The 20,188-nt window shown below is 40.2% G+C and overlaps 1 protein-coding gene and 1 non-coding gene across 4 annotated transcripts in view; one reads left to right on the top strand and one right to left on the bottom strand.

The window, feature by feature from the left end:
• The first annotated feature begins 959 nt into the window (after window positions 1-959).
• Window positions 960-20,188, top strand: part of PRPF4B (pre-mRNA processing factor 4B) — a 57,638-nt gene continuing 38,409 nt past the window's right edge. For all 3 annotated transcript variants that reach the window (XR_008557122.1, XM_028130191.2, XM_028130202.2), the window contains exons 1-3: window positions 960-1,159; window positions 14,320-15,519; window positions 18,114-18,290. Coding sequence is in view for 2 of the 3 variants with exons in the window: in XM_028130191.2 (XP_027985992.2) it covers window positions 1,017-1,159; window positions 14,320-15,519; window positions 18,114-18,290 (1,520 nt within the window). In the remaining variant the exon portion in view is untranslated. The remainder of the gene's footprint in view (window positions 1,160-14,319; window positions 15,520-18,113; window positions 18,291-20,188) is intronic.
• LOC114227569 (U6 spliceosomal RNA) lies at window positions 17,743-17,846 on the bottom strand. The gene has a single exon (XR_003613629.1). It is a non-coding gene; the product is annotated as a U6 spliceosomal RNA (small nuclear RNA).

Raw genomic sequence — 20,188 nt, 5'->3', positions numbered from 1 at the left:
TCCACAAAAATCAATAATTATCCAAGGGTTAATTTAGTATTCCATATTAATAGAGTCCATGTGGGGAAAACACTTAACATTTTAACACGTTTGGGACTCAGCCAAACAGGTACTTATTTTTAAAGAATATTTGTAACTCGTCCCCTCTGAAAATTTAAGATATATGAGAAGCCCAGATATTCTGAGCTCAAACTTCCAGGACAAACCAAACTCAATTGTTTTTAAGAATGAAAGTAATGGTCACCCTGCTTCCAGGTGCCAGAGGAAGGAGAATAGTACTTTTTATTTTCGAGAGCGATATAAAATCCTACACGGTGCTGAAAGCTCTCCAAGAGTCAATAAATGTTTTTTATACAGTATTTCATCTAGTCTCATTACTGTAGTCCATTATTATAGAAAAATATAGATAATTTGAACCAATAATATTACTTAAAACTTCAATTTACAGAACCAGTGACTCTAACGACTCCTGGCATTATCCCTGGATTTTGCAAAAATTGAAACAAAGTTCATGTTTTAAATAAATGTATCAATAACGGTTACATATTAAAATACATTTCCGTTCTAAGTGCAGCTCTAACTTTCCAGTATTCTCAATATGCCTTTCTACGAACTTTCCCTTAATGCTACTTCTGGTGGAATTATCTAGCCAGTAAAAAGGCATCCGACGCAGCTCAGAAGCAAAATCATCCTTTTGTTTGCCCTGGATTGAGAATTTTCACTCAACTTCTGGGCCCAGTGAACACACAGGACACCGGTATCTCCCGGACTCCCTTTCCTCCCGCTCCAGCAAGTTCCCAGACCTAAACGCTCCGTTCTAACGTAGACTAGCGCAGAGCGCATGCCTGTCACTCGGCCTCGAACCCTGAGCAGTCGCCGCCCCCCGCTCCTCGCGCCCCACCCCCCGCCTGGGGAAGTTGCGTCATCACGCTCGCTCGCCCTGTCCCCGGATGCACTTTTCTATCTGGATTCTTAGAGCGGACTCAGAGCTCCACGGTGCCCTGCGCGCTTAGCACATGCGCGACGGCCCTGCTCCCTCTTCCTCCCCGTACAGCAGCCTCCACCGTCCGGGCCGCCGCCGCCGCCGCCACCGCCACCGCGGAGTCAGGAAGTTCAAGATGGCCGCCGCGGAGGCTCAGTGTCTGCGGGAACAGTCGGAGTAAGTCTCTCTCAGCAGCACAGAAGGCCGGAGCCCTGGGGACTGCCGAGTGGCAGACGGTGGAGACTTGCACCGGCGGGCGGGAAAGTTCAGGCCTAACGGCGAGAGCCAAACTTTGCCTTTTCCCCGCTCGAGACGTTGCGGGGCGGGAAACGTGGGGCGCCGCGGCTGGCCTGCGAGTTCCAGTCCCGGAGGCTGCGTCTGTTGAGCCGGAGGTGGCCGCGGCCTGCCGCGCGGCGCTCCTCGGGGAGGCGTGGGCGCGAGCGGCCTCTACAGGTCCCGCGCACCCGGCGGCTGCGGCCACGGTGCGGTCGCGCCTTCCTAGTCCCCCCGCCTGGTCCGGTCGGCGGTCCCGGGCCGCCGCGCTCGAAGCCTCGGTGCTGGGGATCCGAGGAGCCGTGCGGCACCCGGGCCAGCCCCGAGACGTGGCTTCCTTCCGCATGCAGGGCCGGCCGTCCTGCCACGGGGGTCAGCTTTAGAACCAGAAAACAGGAGGAGGGGGTCACTCTTCTGGACCATCCCACGGCTCTAGTTTGTGCGCTTCATCTCGCCACCCCTCTGCTCTTGACTCCATCATCCACCCGATGTTTTATTGGCAGCTTATTTGCCAACTTGTAAACGTGAGACAAAGTAAGACCAAGTGCTTGGGTTTGAGGCCCGGCATTTTTGGCCTGACTGTATGTAACGCTTCTTTGGGAGGACCCCTGAGAGGAGGAGTGGAGATTGTCAGCTCCTCCAGACCCAAGCACTTTGTCTGTAGCTCAGCTAATACAAGAACGGATGTGGCCCAGAGGAACACATACCTGTATATGTTGCAGAGGCTAACCATTGCTTAACTGAAATCAGGGTATTTGTTTTTCGTGTTTATGTTAGGAAATCTCAAACAAGAACATAAAAGAGAATGGGTTTTTAAAACAATATTCTTATATCGACTGTTTTTGCGTCAGCATTATCTGACTTGTTTCCAGCCATTTTAGAAAAGCGGTAGGTATATCCCAGCAACTTGGGATTGAGAGATAGGCGAAATCTTTGCCACCAGACGGCCCAACACTTCATTGCTGTGCAACCAGTGGGACTCCTCAATCATTTGCTTTACTCAGCTAGACAGTGAAGTTTTTCATTAAGGACCTTTGAAAGCTGCTTTATCATCGTCACAATTTGACTTAGAGGACAGCAAATGGAGTCTAAAGTTTTAACTAGACTTTGTCTCACTTTGTGTCTCATCGAGGTCACAGTGTGGCACCGTTACAGTGTTTATGCCAGAACAGTACAGATCTTATGCTATGCGGTGGTTGAACGGAGAGGTCTGGGTTTGATTCCCCTTCAGGGCACAAGCCCAGGTTGTGGACTCATCTATGGTTCTTTCAACCTTCCTCTCTCTAAAATCAATAAAAAATATATATATATTTTTTATTTTTTAAATTTTTTTGTTTAAATTTCTTTATTGATTAAGGTATCACATATTTGTCCTCATCCCCCCATTCCCATCCCACACCCCTCCCTTGCATGCCCCCACCCAATAAAAAACATTTTAAAAAATTAAAGTCCTATAGTATTATGGTTCATTCATTTTATTTCAGGAACAGTTCAGATTCACTTTGAGGAGTCATTCAGCTACATTTTATTTACATATTCAAATAATAGGTTTGTTAGTAATATAACTTTTTTAGGCCTCTGCAATATGAGTGATACTGAGATAGTCTTTAATTCTTCTTCCCCTTCCCCACAGAACATTGGGTATAAATGGAATATTTGGTTTATATGTGTTTCATTTTCAATTATTTGAAAATGTTTAACAGAAAACAGTTGAATATGAAAGCAGGTACATGCTTCTCATACTAAATGCAGGATATACTGTAGTGTCTGAACAGTTCTTTAGAGGATACTGAATATTTATATGGACACTATTCAAAGTAGAACATTTAGAAAAAGTAAATATTAAAAAAACAGTTTTAAGCTTCCTGAAGGCTTTCTAGTGACTTTTACATTTGTCACTCATTAGCTAGCTCGGCCTTTTGGATGGTTTTAAACATTTACTTAAAAAAATGTGTGTGTGTGTTACATTAAAAAAAAATATATATATATATATATATATATATATACACATATATATATATATTTGTTAATCCTCACCCAAGAATATTTACCCCCACCCCCTTTTTTTTAGATGAAGAATGGGGGGGTGGGGAGAGACATCGATGTGAGAGAGATACACCCATTGGTCGTCTCCCACACATGCCCCTACCAGAGCCAGGGACTGAGGTACCCTTGGTCAGTGCCTTTGGTCAGAATTGAACTCTCAACCCTCATTCCACAGATTGATGCTCTGTAGTCACTGAGCAAAACCGGCCAGGGCTAAACATTTACATTTTTACATGCATTGACTTGTTTGTACTTACCAAGTACCAGGAACTGTTCAAAGCACTGAACAAATATTAACTCATTTAATCCTTATGATGGCCCGATGGTGGAATATACTGTTATTTCCCATGTTTTACAGATGATGATACTGAAGCACAGAAAAATTAAGTTAACTTGGCCAAGGTTGTACTAAGTGAGAGACTCAAGATTTAAACCCAGGCAGTCTGGTTTTAGAACCCAGCTCCTACTTATTTTATGCTCTGGTCTGGCACTATACATTTTAAAAATAGCCTTTAAGGTTTGAAATAATTTTCATTTATTTCCAGTGTCCCAGAAAGATCCACTTTTGATGTGATAGTTCTAATTCTTTGAAATATAATCCCAAACCTGATTTAGAAAAGATGTGGGTCAAAGAAATAATTTTAAGAATAGTTGGTCTTGCCTGGCCAGTGTGACTCAGTGTTGAGCATTGACCCATGAACCAGGAGGTCGCAGTTCAATTCCCGATCAGGGCACATGCCCGGGTTGTGGGCTCAATCCCCAGTGGGGGTATGCAGGAGGTGGCCAATTGATGATTCTCTCTCATCGATGTTTCTCTCTCCCTTCCTCTCTGAAATCAGTAAAAGTGTGTGTGTGTGTGTGTGTAAAATATATGTGTGTGTATGTATATATATATCTACCTAATAAAAGGGTAACATGCTAATTGACCATACCTTCGCGATGCCCACCAGCCAATCAGGAGTGAGTATGCAAATTAACCCAACAAAGATGGCGGGTTAATTTGCATATGCAGGTGCTGAGCAGCAGGTGACGGGTTGGGGCACTTGCATCGTTGCCACGGCAATGCAGGCATTCCGCACCACCCCAGCTGCTCTGGGCCTCTGGGCAGCATGGGAAGGCAGAAAGGCGGCTCTGGGCTAGAGCGTAAAGGCTGCTCCAGCCAGAGTGAAGGCAGTGCCAGCAGCCAGGGGAACGAAGGCCCATTCTTGCACGAATCTTCATTCGTGCATCGGGCCACTAGTGTGTGTGTGTGTGTGTGTGTGTGTGTGTGTGTAGATAGATAGATAGATGATGGATGGATGGATGGATGAAGGTCTTTTGGGATTCATTCTTATTTTTACTTCTCCATTAGTTTTGTATTAAAGTAGTTTGATTTGTTAGAGAAACAGGCTTAATTACTTATAAAGAAGCAATTGCATTCGCTTTGCTAACCATTTTGTCTCCAAAGCATAAATTGAATGCCCCCCAAATAAGTTATCAAAGAATATTCTAGGGTAAGAGGGGGAAACAATGTGAAAAAGGAAGTTAAAGTAACACTTGTGGTTGGTAACTGGTCACTTTATTTTAAAATTGTTCATGGCTATTGTGCCAGATGCCCCGAGACCTGGGTTGTTTGAAGGGTAAAACTGGTACATTGCATTTGACAAAACAAATGAACAAATACTGTTAAACACTTTCATATTGCCTGCACTTTTAACTTAGCTTTGTTTCCAAATAATGTGATTTGAAGGACATTAATCAGCTCTCAGTCAGTATTTTATGACAAACCTGTTGTATACCAGGTTGGTATAGACCTATATACCTGCTAATGTGTAGTGTTAAATTGCAAAATGTAAATTTATATATGTGGAATTTATATACAGTAGTCCCTCTTTTTCACAGGGGATACATTCCCAGACCTCCAGTGAATGCCATAATTACAGATAGTACCAAATTCTATATATACAGCTATACATGTTGAAGATTTATAGTAACCCTGCCTTGAGCAAGTCTGTTGGTGCCATTTTTCCAACAGTATTTGCTCATGTCATGTCTCTATGTCACGTTTTGATCATTTTCACACTATTTCAAATGTTAGTGTTATTATACTGTGGTAATTTGTCATTGGCGATCTTTGATGTTACTACTGTAACAGCTCAGCTGATGGTTGACATTTTTAGCAATATTTTTAAACTTAGGAATTGTAGTTTTTTTTAAAGACAGTGCTATTGCATACTTACTAAAGTATAGTGTAAACATAACTTTTATAAGCATTGTTACTGTCTTTATTGTGACATTCACTTTCTTTTAGTGATGTGGAACCAAACCTGCAATATCTCCAAGGCATACCTGTACTATGTTTTTTCCTATACATACATATCTGTGAAAAACTTTTGAGATTAACAATAACAACTAATAATAAAATAGAACAGTCCTATATAATAAAAGGCTAATATGCAAATTGTCCCCTTGACTGGAAGTTTGACCAGAGGGTGGGGCTGGCCAACCTCCTGCGTCCCCTCCCCCCGGCCAGGCAGGCCTGATCAGCCCCGATTGGGGCAGGCTGGCCGGACCCCACCCGTGCACGAATTTGTGCTCCGGACCTCTAGTTATAACAATATACTGTAGTAAAAGTTATGTGAGTGTGGTCTCTAGCTCTCAGAATATTTTACTTATTGTATTCACCCTTCTTGTGATGATACTATTACTTTCCTTATAAGAAACCTTTCCCTAAAGCTTTAGAAGAAAGTTGTTAGTAATGAACCTAAATTAGCTGCCTTAGCATGAAATTCATGCACATTAAAAGGGGAATAATTAGAGGAAATAATTTAATATTGCTGTTTGCCCTTTCTCTATAATAGAAGTGTCAGAGCCGAAACCGGTTTGGCTCAGTGGATAGAGCGTCGGCCTGCAGACTGAAAGGTCGCAGGTTTGATTCCGGTCAAGGGCATGTACCTTGGTTGCGAGCACATCCCCAGTAGGGGGTGTGCAGGAGGCAGCTGGTCGATGTTTCTCTCTCATCGATGTTTCTAACTCTCTATCCCTCTCTCTTCCTCACTGTAATAAATCAATAAAATATATTTTAAAAAAAAAAAGAAGTGTCAGAGATGAAAGAAAATTAGTAAAATGTATATGAAAACCTTCCTCCTGTCAGAGTCTGGGGCGCACCAAGGGACCCAGAGTCAAGTCCCCGCCCACCCACATGTACCTCAAAATTGTGTGAGACCCAGACCCGGCCAGCCCCCCCCTCCCAATTGGGCTAGATCCAGACCTAGCCAGTCCCACCCTTGTCAAGCCCTGCCAGGCAGTGGGCGTAGCCTCAGGTCCCCCAGCCCAGACCGGGGTGAGGGGCATACCTTGAGGTCCCCCATCAAGCCCCGCCAGGTGGGGGACACGGCCTGAGACCCATGTCAAGCCCTGCTGGGTGGGGGGCATGACCTGAGGTCCCCCATCAAGCCCGGCCTGGCACCGGCAGGGGGATGCAGCCTCAGGTCCCCCGTCAAGTCCCACTGGGCAGGGGGCACGGCCAGAGTTCCCCAGACCCAGCACTGGGGGTGCACCTTGAGGTCCCCCATCAAACCCCGCTGGGTGGGGAGCACGGCCTGAGGTCCCCTGTCAAGCCCCGCCAGGCAGGGGGGCGCAGCTTCAGGTCCCCTGGCCCAGTGCTGGGGCGGGGGGTGCGGCCTGAGGACCCCCGGCCTGGTGCCCGGGGTGGCGGGCACAGCCTGAAGTCCCCTGTCAAGCCCCACCTGGTGGGGGGCACGGCCTGAGGTCCTCTGGCCTGGCGCTGGGGTGGGGGAGCAGCCTGAGGTCCCCTACCCCAGCACCAGGTCGGGAAGCACACCGTGAGGTCCCCTGTCAAGCCCCACAGGGGTGGGGGAGGGCGTAGCCTCAGGTCCCTGCTGATGGCTCGTTAAGGCTCCTTATGGGAACTTAGCCTCAGCTGTGGGTGCAGCCATCTTTGTGACGGAGTGATGATCAATTAGCATATTCCTTCTTTATTAGATAGGACTAGAAGCCCAGCGTGCAAAATCGCACAGCCCCGCCCACCCACAACGGTCTTTGGTCGTTATGGCCACTGGGTTTTTATAATATAATGTTATCCCATTGACTAGTTGAGTTCAAGTTTTCCTGATTTACCTAGTCAGACTGCAGTTATTTTCTATGAAATTTGCCTTAGAGATCAACTGAGGAGGATGAATGTCTGCTCTGTGCCTAACTCCAGTGTGGGAGAACTCTAGGATTATTAAGGTTAACCTAACTGGCCCTAAGATGCTTGTAGCATTTTTATCATTAACCTAATTATTTCTTGAAATAACATTTAAACAATAGAAACTGGGGTCACTCATGGGAATGACTCAAACACTGGGCATCATGATGTACATCCTGATTCTCAGAAGCATTAGGAGCTAGATAAGCTTTTGGTAAATTTTTAAGAATTTTGAGTGAAACTTGGCAGACTTGTAAATTATAGAAAGCTTTAGAAAAAGGTTCAAATAGCAGGATTTTATTGCTGAGGGAGGTGATTAAATCATTTGGGGTATTGCATTCAAGAAGTAGGTATGTGTACTGTGAAGCACTGGAGATACCTGAGCAAGAACAAAATGTTTGCTGTCAAGGGTAAGAGTATGGGATAGCCAGTATAAACCATCTGTTGTGTATTAAATACAGTTTTTATATGTTATTTTATATAAACTAGAGACCCAGTGCACGACGTTCGTGCACTGGGGTGGGAGGGGTGTCCCTCAGCCTGGCCTGCGCCCTCTTGCAGTCTGAGACCCAGGAGAGGCTCCCGCCACTGCTGCTGCGCTCTCCAGCCATGAGCCCGGCTTCTGGCTGAGCAGCGCTCCCCCTGTGGGAGCGCACTGACCACCAGGGGGCAGCTTCTGAGCTGAGTGTCTGCCCCCTGGTGGTTATTGCGTGTCATAGCAACTGGTCGTTCTGCTGTTCGATTTTGCATATTACTCTTTATATAGGATCATTTAATGGATCCAACAAGAACTTATTGAGTACCTTCTATAGGTTAGATAATATAGGCTTTAGGGATAGAGCAGTGGATTAAACATTAAAATTTTGCTCTCATAATGTTTGTGTTACAATAGGAAGAGACCAACAGAATTATATTAGGTGGTGGCAACTTGGAGAAAAATTAAGTAAAGAAAGGCAATGTGTGTGGTAGGGTGGGTGTTGCGATGAAAATGAACTGGTCAGGGAAACTTGACTGAGGAAGTATAATTTACATAAAGAATTGAGGTTGGCAAAAGAACCAGCAATATACTAGGTCAGTGGTCGGCAAACCGTGGCTCACGAGCCACATGCAGCTCTTTGGCCCCTTGAGTGTGGCTCTTCCACAAAATACCACGTGCGGGCGTGCACGTACAGTGCGATTGAAACTTCGTGGCCCATGCGCAGAAGTCGGTTTTGGGCCTGGGCGAGTCTATTTTGAAGAAGTGGTTCTAACGCTGAGCCACACTCAAGGGGCCAAAGAGCTGCATGTGGATCGCGAGCCGCGGTTTGCCTACCACTGTACTAGGTGTACCAGTTAATAATGGCGGATTTTGTAATCAAAGAAAACAAGATAATTTCAAGAGAGACATTATTCAAAGTAATGTCAATTGTTGGCTACACATTTCCCCCATTTTTAGGTAATTTGTGGATACCATCCCAATAGAACTTTAATTGTTTAGAGGCAAACCATTCAGAGACCAAATTTTCCTCTTCTTCGTACATTTTGAAGTGTTGCTCAGCAAGTGTGTGTGCCATTGATTGGAACAAATGTTAATCTGAAGGAGCAAGGTCTGGTGAATATGGCGGGTGGGTTAATACTTCCCAGGCAAGATCTTTTAATGTGTCTTTAACCTTTTGCACTCGGATGTCAAGTGCAAATTACTCTTTGAATGTATCAATAATTTGAAATATTAAAAAATCCAAATAAATAAGTTTGTATGAAAAGAAACTCCAGTTTTTTATTCTACTTCCGCACTTTGTAAAATCTGGGGTATTTAAAAAATTAAATCCCGAGTAGAATAAAGGAATCGAGAAAAAAGCAAGCGAGTGCAAAGGGTTAACTGGTTTTGAAGTGTGTGATGGTGTGTCATCATAAAGCAAAATTACTTTGCCGTGTCTTCTGGCACATTCTGGTAGTTTCATGATCAAAGCATGGTTCAAGTTGATTATTTGTTGTCGGTAGCAATCAGTATTAACGGTTTCACCTGGTTTTAGAAGCTCATAATACACCACACCTTCCTGATCCCACCAAACGCAGAGCATTGTCTTCTTTCTAAAGAGATTTGGCCTTGCAATCGATGTTGATGGTTGACCTGGATCAACCCATGATTTTGTGCATTTGGGATTCTCAAAATAAATCCACTTTTCATCGCCAGTCACAATTCGATGCAAAAAAGACTTTCATGCTGTTGAAGCTACATTTTACTGATGACTTTTCGGTTTTCCATTTGTCTTTTCAGTTGATGTGGCACCCATTTTCCTTCCTTTAAAATCTTTCCCATTGCTTGTAAACGATCAGAAATTGTTTGCTGAGCAACGTTTAATATTTCTGCAAGTTGTTTTTGAGTTTGACACGCATCTTCATCCAATAATGCTTGTAATTGTTGGTCTTCAAACTTTTTCAGTTGACCTGGACGTTCTTTGTCTTTCACATAGAAATCATCACTTTTAAAGAGTTTAAACCAGCGTTCACAAGTATTTGAGATGGAGCATGTTCACCATAAGCTTCTTGAAGTATATGATAACTTTTTCTTCCAAATAAAGTAATGAATTAAAACTTCCTGCAAATGCTCTTCTTTTGGCATGAAATTTGACATTTTTAGGTGTAAAAATATCTATGATGTTAACAACTTCAGCAAATTTGACATATAAAGTTTTGAAGCTTGTTGTCAATACAACAAAATAGCATACATATCAAATCGCATATATATCAACACTAGAGGCCCGGTGCACGAAATTCATGCATGGTGGGGGGGGGGTGTCCCTCAGCCCGGCCTGGACTCTATCCAATCCAGGACCCCTCAGGGGATGTCTGACTGCCGGTTTAGGCCTGATTCCACAGTCAGACATCCCTCTTGCAATCTGGGACCACTGGCTCCTAACTGCTCGCCTGCCTGCTTGATCGCCCCTGACCACTCTGCCTGCCTGCCTGATTGCCCTTAACCACCTCCACCCTCTGGCCTGATCACCCCCAACTGCCCCTCCCCTGCCAGCCTGATCGCCCCCAACTGCCCTCCCCTGCCAGCCCAATCCCCCTAACTGCTCTCCCCTGCCGGCCTGATTGCCCCCAACTGCTCTCCCCTCTCAGCCTGATCTCCCCTAACTTCCTCTGCCTCGGCCCCACCACCATGGCTTTGTCCGGAAGGATGTCAGAAGGTCTTCTGGTCTAATTATCATATTACTCTTTTATTAGTATAGATACGTGTAACTCCATCTAGTGAAAAAAATCCGCATTATTAACTGGTACACCTAGTATACAACTAGCTAAGGAAAGCATTTTAGGCAGAAGAAACAGTAAGTACAAGTACCAAGGCCCTGAGGTATACCTGTTGTTCAAGGAGAGCAGTGTAGCTGAAGTGGATGAGTGTGAGAGGAAAGTAGTAGGCTCAAAATGTTGAAGTTAGGCAGATTTTATGAGGCCTTGTAAAGCATTTTAGTTTTGACTGAATGGAGTAGGAGGCAATAATCAAGTGTCATGCAGAGTAGTGATACGCTGTCATTTTAAAAGCATCTTCCAGCCGAAACCAGTTTGGCTCAGTGGATAGAGTGTCGGCCTGTGGACTCAAGGGTCCGAGGTTCGATTCTGGTCAAGGGCATGTATCTTGGTTGCGGGCACATCCCCATTAGGGGGTGTGCAAGAGGCAGCTCATCGATGTTTCTCTCTCATCGATGTTTCTAACTCTCTATCCCTCTCTCTTCCTCTCTGTAAAAAATCAATAAAATGTATTTTTAAAAAATAAAAAATAAATAAAAGCATCTTCCGTCATAAGGAAGAGCTCTTGACTAATTTGGAATGTAATACCAGCCTTCTTGTTAGCTTGCTGTGTGACCTTAGGCACATTCCTTAAGCCCCCTTGAGCTTTAATATCTCATCAGTCCTGGAGACATATGGAGAGACAATATTTCTTGAGTACTTTGTGTGAACCATTGCCAAGACAAATCTCTGATTTGTCAATACTATTATTTCTCCAGTTTTTACAGTTGAGGAAACTGAGGCACAGAGAAGCAACTTGCCTAAGTTTATACGAGGTGTGCCATGTTGGAGATGACATTTTAATAAGGTAGTTTGACTAGCATTCATGATCTTTGATGGTGTTCCTTAAAATAACATTCTTAGTATCAGCCCTGCCAGCTCCAGTGTCAAAAAATATATATTTATTTATCCAGTATCTGAACAATAATAACAGCTTACTTTTTTGGCACTTGGTTTGTGCTAGGCATTGTTGTAAACCCTAACAATTGCCTTGTGGATCTTCACAAGCTTTGGGGTAGATGCTATTATTTTAATAATTTTTCCACTTTATATATGAGGTGCCTACAGATCAGAGAAATCTTAAACTTGCCTAAGTCTTGCAAAACTAGTAAGTTGAATCCAGAATTTGAATTCAGGTAGTTTGTCTGTGGAAACTGCCCAACCATCCAACTATTCTTCTTTACTTAAAGGGTCTTTCAGTTACTAGAAGCTTGACCTGAATTTTATACTTTAAGCACTTAAGTGTTTTACCTGAAAATCATTCTCAACCTTTAAAAAGTTCTCCATACCTATCCCCATATCTTGAATTAGCTTAATTCAATTTGTCTCGGACTTTTCCCCCTGTGAGTCAAGGTTCATATGTCTCACATGGATTGTGGCATGAAAGATTTCTGGGCAAGGGCTGCCTATAGGAGGGTGTAACCTACCTTCTAGTTTTGTGATTTTTCCCTCCTGCACAATCAAGCTATGTTTTCATGTTTGTTTGTTTTAATACAAAGATATTATGCTTTCTTTTTCCAAGTCTTTTGAGAACATTTGATGATCCAGAGAACATTACTATATTTATCCTATCTTCTCATACCCTATTAGAAAGAAGTAAGCTCAAACTAAAACCTGACTCTCACCAGAAGACACAGCTTCCTCTGCAGCTCTATTTTAATGCTTTTTTATTTCCCAGAGTCTATAGTACCAGAAATGGATATTGGTAATCTGACACCTAAAAAATTCAAAGTTCTTGCTATGTGGTATTTATGTTCTCCATATTCTGTACCCCCCTCATTGTTAATTGAAAACTTTTCAAGCAAACCTCCAGTGTGTCCTTTATTGAGCACAGACTTGGCTGGAAGGTCAGACTCTTCTTCAACCCTGCCATAATGGCAATGTCATCACATTACAGACCATCCATCCAACAACCTTACCTTGCAGTTCCTAGGCCTTTGATTCCAGTGAGCCTATAACTGTATCTCAGCCACTCGCTCCCAGAATCTCATGCTATATCTTGTCATCTGGAATTGGTCCACTGAGATCTTAACCTTCATTAGACCAGTTATTTCCACATGTTTGATGCCCTGACAGCACTGATCTGCTTACAGTTGGCTATATATAACTATGCCCCTTTTCACTTTTTTTCACCCTAAAGTACCTCTTTCCCCTTCTGGTTAATTTTTTACTCATTCTTTAGGAGAATGTTACAGTGTTACTTTCAATTAATGTACCTTCCCGATAGCATTTCTTATTCTACCCAAAGTACCTGCTTAACAAATAGCTTGTTCTTTTCCCCCCTGTAATCTCATTTAAGATACTTCCCTTGACCATTTTCAAAATGATTTTAGGTGATCCTTTAGTGTTCTGATAATGCCTTTATTCATGTCATTATCCCATAATGCCCTTATTTGTGTAATTATCATTACACTTTGTTTTCCACTGGACTATCATTTCTTGAGGAAGGCAGGTATTGGTCTTGTACATGTTTGTTTTCCTGCTACACACCTTAATATCTACATTTAAGTATAGGTGGTTTTTAAAAAATGATAAAAGAGATTGAATGAATAGATTTATTCTTAACTTGCAAGGAGCTATTTGATAAACTTACTGAAAGTACAGGAATTTGAAGGATTTTGACAAAATAATTTATATTTTCCTCCAAAAATAGTATGATGTCCTTAATTCAGATAAATTAAAGTCTGGTTTTGATATCATATTCTAGGATGTGATAATACAGTATGGAGTGACTATAAAGGGTAAATTTAAATACTGCTGTTGTAGCCTGTGTTTAACCTGGGAATACTGAACAGCATGGATTTAGCAAAATAATTTAGAATCATAAATTCTTTAAGCATAGCCCAAACCGTTAAGTACAAAAGCCACCGAACATATTTTGGGAAATTAATCTGTTCATTTGAAATTTAGCTGAACCAATATTGGGTTAGACCAGTGGTTGGCAAACTCATTAGTCAACAGAGCCAAATATCAACAGTACAACGATTGAAATTTCTTTTGAGAGCCAATTTTTTTTAAACTTAAACTTCTGCTAATGCCACTTCTTCAAAATAGACTCGCCCAGGCCGTGGTATTTTGTGGAAGAGCCACACTCAAGGGGCCAAAGAGCCGCAGTTTGCCAACCACGGGGTTAGACCATGTGAAATTGCTGATTTTGAATTATTGTTGACCTGCAAAAGACCCTTTGATGTGGCTCAACGACATGATTGCTCAGTGGCTGCTACAGGTCAAGAGTCTTTAACTCCTGGTTAGTTTACTATGAAGTTTTAACACTTGTAGGTGTATTTACACTATTAACATCAGCCACCAGTGCACATGATGGAGTGCTTATTTTGGGTATGCTCAGTATTGGCCCTAGAGATTTTTTTTTTAAGTATGCTTCTGAATTTAAAGTGGAAAAAGAGATTAGTCTCCCAAATAGTCTATGTGTTTAATAGAAGAAAATGAGGGATTCTTTTGTGTATTAGATTGAAATGTATTTTATCATCATTATTTTGTTATGACCCTGAATGCTTGATAAATTATATGATTTTAAAACGTGTTTGATACTTTTTTATAGGATGGAAGATGCTGATAATTCTGAAAAGAGTGTACATGAAGAAAATGGAGAAGTATCAGAAGACCAATCTCAAAATAAGCACAGTCGTCACAAAAAAAAGAAGCATAAACACAGAAGTAAACATAAGAAACATAAACATTCCTTAGAAGAAGACAAGGATAAAAAACATAAACATAAGCATAAACATAAGAAACACAAAAGAAAAGAAGTTATTGATGCTTCGGACAAAGAAGGTTTGTCTCCAGCAAAAAGAACTAAACTTGATGATTTAGCTTTGCTGGAAGACTTGGAAAAACAGAGAGCCTTGATAAAAGCTGAACTTGATAATGAGTTAATGGAAGGAAAGGTCCAGTCAGGGATGGGGCTCATATTACAAGGTTATGAATCTGGCTCTGAAGAAGAAGGGGAAATTCATGAAAAGGCAAGAAATGGAAATAGGTCTAGTACTAGATCTTCCACTACCAAGGGGAAACTTGAACTTATGGACAATAAAAATAGTACAAAAAAGCGAAGTAAAAGCAGATCCAAAGAACGGACTAGACATAGGTCTGACAAAAAGAAAAGTAAGGGAGGTGTTGAAATAGTTAAAGAGAAGACAACTAGGAGCAAATCAAAGGAGAGGAAAAAGTCTAAAAGTCCATCCAAAAGAAGTAAGTCTCAAGATCAAGCAAGAAAATCAAAATCTCCTACCCTCAGAAGGCGGTCTCAAGAGAAAATTGGGAAGGCCAGATCTCCTACTGATGACAAGGTTAAGATTGAAGATAAAAGTAAGTCAAAAGATAGAAAAAAATCCCCAGTTATAAATGAAAGTAGAAGTCGTGATCGAGGCAAAAAATCCAGATCCCCAGTTGACTTAAGAGGTAAATCCAAAGACAGAAGGTCAAGGTCCAAAGAGAGAAAATCAAAACGGTCTGAAACTGATAAAGAAAAGAAGCCAATTAAATCTCCCTCTAAAGATGCTTCTTCTGGGAAAGAAAATAGGTCACCCAGTAGAAGACCTGGTCGTAGTCCTAAAAGAAGAAGTTTGTCTCCAAAACAACGTGATAAATCCAGAAGAAGCAGATCTCCACTTTTAAATGATAGAAGGTCTAAGCAGAGCAAGTCACCTTCTCGAACTCTGTCTCCCGGTAGAAGAGCCAAGAGCAGATCCTTGGAAAGAAAACGAAGAGAACCAGAAAGGAGACGACTTTCTTCCCCAAGGTAACTTGTTTTCAAAATGTTAGTGCTTTTTACCAATGCACCAGATTTTAAAGGAGAAACTAGAACTTGTGGACAATGAAAGATGAGATAATAATGAGTTATAGTTTTAGGTATAATCCATTCCATTTACTGTATTAACATTTGTACTTTGGTCATCGTGTATCTTGGATGTGGACAATTTACGAATACTGAACTTGATGATAGAAACTTTTGTTTTCAAGTTCTTAATTTAGTATCTAATTTGTAGACTCTTTCCTTTAAATCCAAGTACTTTTGACAGCTCTGTATACCCATTTATGGGGAGGGAGTATATTTCCTAGAGGGGTTTATCACTTTATTGAATAATATAGGCTGAAATTTTCAACTTTAAAAAGTTAAAAAAGGAGGTATCAGTTTTAAGGTTTGTGATCTGTCTATTCTCTTGAATTGGCATGATTTTGAATTCTAACTATAAATTGAAACTATAATTGCTTTTGGCTCCAAAACACAATGAAATTGAAAGTGGAAATATTTTTTTTTTTTGTCAATTCAAATATTTATAATCTGATTGTTGCAAAAAAAACCTTAAGTTTAGGAAGAATGGTATAAGAAACTATTTTGGTTTTTACTAATAATAATGAAAATAATTCATATTTGTATAATACATTTGGTCCATCAGTTCTTTTCTCAAATTCTCGTGACTCTCTCAGGGAAGTGACTGTCATGCTTAATTTATAAATGGAAAAAATAGATTGAACCTATTTACTAGGATCATAGAAGTAATATTTAAGACACAGAAAGGATTTTGGAAGGGAGAGGTAGGGAATTGTTTAGACTAGTCTAAATAAAGTACTTTAGAAACAGATTTTTAAGTATTTTTATATTCAGTGATTAGGCATGTGAAATTATGGCCAAGTTTCACTTAAGGGAATGTTGGCTTATTCTGTGTAAGGATATGAATTCCTGTTCATTTATTATTATATATTAACATTTACTGTCTATGGGTTTAAATAAATAAGCTAGAGTTTATCATATTTTTCAAGAAATTTCAATAATGCTCTTTTTAAAGAGCTCTGTTTTAAGAGATACTCTTGACTCTTTACTTCTAAGTTACATTGTAATGAAATGGTCCCGTTAGCTTTCTTGCATTGAGGCAGTTGTTAGTGTTACTGATTATGTTATGTAAAGTGTTTCTTAATGATCCTGGTCTCCTTCAATTTGCTTTCAGTTTGTGAAGGATATTTTGAAGAATTTATTAAGGACTAGAGTTGAATTTTTTTAAACAAATATTTTTTTAATTACAGAAGAAATTTTAATTAAAGAGAAATTAAAAAATGCAGAAGCATGTAAATTCTTTCCCTCTATTCTTCTTCCACTGCTACTCCTAAGAAGAATCTTTCTAGTCCTTTCTATGGCCATACAATTATATTAATGTTTTTTCTTGCAAAAATGGAGTCATACTGTTCATGTTAACAGTGATTTGCATTTTTCATCAAACACTTATCTGATAATACATACAGATCTTTTAAAATTACTTTTTAAAATTGATTGATTTTTTTTTCTTTAGCAAGAGAGAAAGAAACATTGATTTGTTGTTCCACTTATTTATGCATTCACTTGATACTAATGAATATTTAGGTTGATTACAATTTTTCATGATTGTATGCAAAGATATCCGTGGTTTATGTGTGAGGTTTCTTTGTAAAATAAGTTCACAGACATGAAACTACAAAGTTTACTGTTATATATATTTACGTTTTAGAAAAATATTGCCAAATTTTCTTGTAGGAAATTTATACCAATATTTACTTCCATGACTAGATGGATTGCCCTTTTTATATTTACTCTGCTCTAAGGTTGACGTTGATTGTAAGATGCTATTATATGTAATTGGTATGTTAAAAATAAGACTCTTAATTGCAAAAATGTCAAAATTTAGAAATAAAACAGTCTTTAAACTTAGGAAATGTAATATCACTCACTTGGGGAAGTTTTGAGTTATTTATCTGGAATTGGAGTCAGTGGCTTTAACCTTAAGAATAATCTTTTATAATTCTTCAAATTCTGAGACAGTAGTAAATAGGCTTTTTGTGTGTGTGCCTTTCATAACACCCAGATATCATTGTAATCATTTGGATTTAAGTTTTGTTACGAAACATGTTAATTTGTGTTTACTATCTTTAGTTTAGCATGCTATTTCTTTTTCTTTTTAAGTTTATGAGCATTTATTTTTATTTATATTTTAAAAATATGGTACACTTTATGAATTTGCATGTTATCCTTGTGCAGGGGTCATGCTGATCTCTGTATTGTTCCAGTTTTAATGTATGTGTTGCCAAAGCAAGCACTGTGAATATTTATTTTTAAAGGTGTCTTCCTTCTAATAAACATTTTGGAAAAATAGAATTTTTTTCATAGTAACATTTTTGCATGATTCGAAAGTTATATAAACATTAATGATAGAAAATTAGAATAATACCTAAAAGTAAAAAAATTATTTTAAGAAATCACTGTAATAGCATGCCCTTTTTTTAAGATGTCCATTACATGTAGAAGAAATACATTTATTTTGACTTAATTCATTTTCCTATTTACTTGTATTTGGTCCCCTTAAGAACACGACCTCGTGACGATATCCTCAGTAGACGTGAGAGATCAAAAGATGCCAGCCCGATAAGTAGGTGGTCTCCAACCCGAAGAAGAACAAGTAGATCTCCCATTAGAAGGAGGTCTCGCTCCCCACTCAGGCGGAGCAGGTCTCCTAGAAGAAGAAGCAGGTCCCCGCGGAGAAGGTAAAGATGTTACCCTTTTGTTTCATTAAACTCTGAATGTTTAATATAGTTTCCCTTCAAATTTAAATAAATCAGTGTTCATTAAAAACTCGATCTTTTAAAAGTAGGACATTTTTTCAAGAGATAAATATTAAATGAGCTAGGCTTAGGTGTTTGTTTGTTTTTAACTAGCAGGATAAATCATCATAGGAAAATAAATAGGTAGCCCAGTTTTCTGTATGTCTTACAGTTCTGTACTTATTTTTTGTTAACTTGTATTTGATCACCTTAATAACATGGCCTCAAGATGATATCCTCAGTAGGCATGAAAGACTCTTTGGGCAAAAACCTATTTAATTTACCATAGTAGAAATCAGTTTATATGAAGCACATGTGGTTAGTTGTTTAATTGAAAAGGTTGGGTTTTAAAGCAGGGAATCCTTTTAAAATAACACATATACATTAAATATTTTAACCTAAAGCATAAATGATTGTTCATTTGCCAATCTTTTAACATTAAAAAAAAAAATTTTCATTGTTGAAAGTATTACATACCGTATTTTTCGGCGTATAAGATGACTGGGCGTATAAGATTTTCCTGGGTTAAAAAGTCGTCTTATACGCCGGAAAATATGGTATGCCCCCTTTTTACCCCCATTGACCTTTTCTATTTTTCTAGCCCACTTCCAGCACCCACCCCCCACCCCAAGCCGCCATCACCCTATTGTCTACATCCATGGGTTATGCATATATGCATACAGGTTCTTTGGTTGATCTCTTTCCACCCACCCACCCTCCCCCACCTTCCCTTTGAGATTCCACAGGCTGTTCCATGCTTCTATGTCTCTGGATCTATTTAATCTTTTAATATTTTAAATTGAACTAATACAGGAAAAATGTTTAAAGAGACAGTACACCAAAGGCTTATATTGCAACTACTGGATATATCTTTCCGTATCTCTGAGTACTTTGTATCCTAGATTCCTAAAGTAGAAATGCTTTGTCTAAGCATGTGTATGTTTACATTTTTTAAGTTATTGCCATATTATCTATTGATTTCCTACTTTGGACAATTCGTTTTTAATCTCACATGTTTCTCTTCTGCCTGATTTCATCACCTTTCTGTATGCTTCCAGATATAATCAATATTATTATAATAAGCGTGTTGTTCCTTGCTGAGCAAATAATTGGGGGAGGAGAGGACCTTCGTTCTAATGCTTCTAGTCTTCTGGCTACAAACTGACTGCTGATAGGCCTCCTTATGCAGTTATCATTGTGGAATTTGTTTTCTTATCCTCTTGGTATTCCTTTGTTTTTCTTTTTGTGTTATTCCATTTCCTGTATCCAGTGTGTCTACTCATGTTTTATCTCTTTGCTTTGGTAATGAATCTCCAGGAGCTCCCTGAGAAAAGTATGTGGAAAGGACTTACATTTTGGGGTCTGTGTATCTAAAAAATGTCCTTTATTCTTATTGCTGATATGTCAAGGGATAGAATTCTAGGTTGATGTCACTTTTTCTTAGAATTTTGAAATTGTCTTTTATTATTCTAAGAAAAAGAATTTTGAAATTGTTATTGTGCTGTTTTCTAGTTTCCAATATTGCTATTAAGTCCTATTCTGATGTTATTTTTTATAGGACTTGCTTTTTTCCCCCTCTCCCTCTCTTTTTATAATAAACTAGAGACCCAGTGCACGAAATTCGTGCAAGGGGTGGTGAGGGGGTGGGGTCTCTCAGCCCAGCCTGCACCCTCTCCAATCTGGGACCCCTTGAGGGATGTCTGACTGCCCGTTTAGGTCAGATCCCTCTCAAAATCCAGGACTCCTGGCTCCCAACCATTCGCCTGCCTGCCTGATTGCCCCTAACTGCTTCTGCCTGCCAGCCTGATCATCCCCTAACAACTCCCCTGCCAGCCTGATCA

Source organism: Eptesicus fuscus, chromosome 9, assembly GCF_027574615.1.
Source record: "Eptesicus fuscus isolate TK198812 chromosome 9, DD_ASM_mEF_20220401, whole genome shotgun sequence".
Classification (NCBI taxonomy): domain Eukaryota; kingdom Metazoa; phylum Chordata; class Mammalia; order Chiroptera; family Vespertilionidae; genus Eptesicus; species Eptesicus fuscus.
This window is presented reverse-complemented; position numbering and strand designations above follow the sequence as displayed.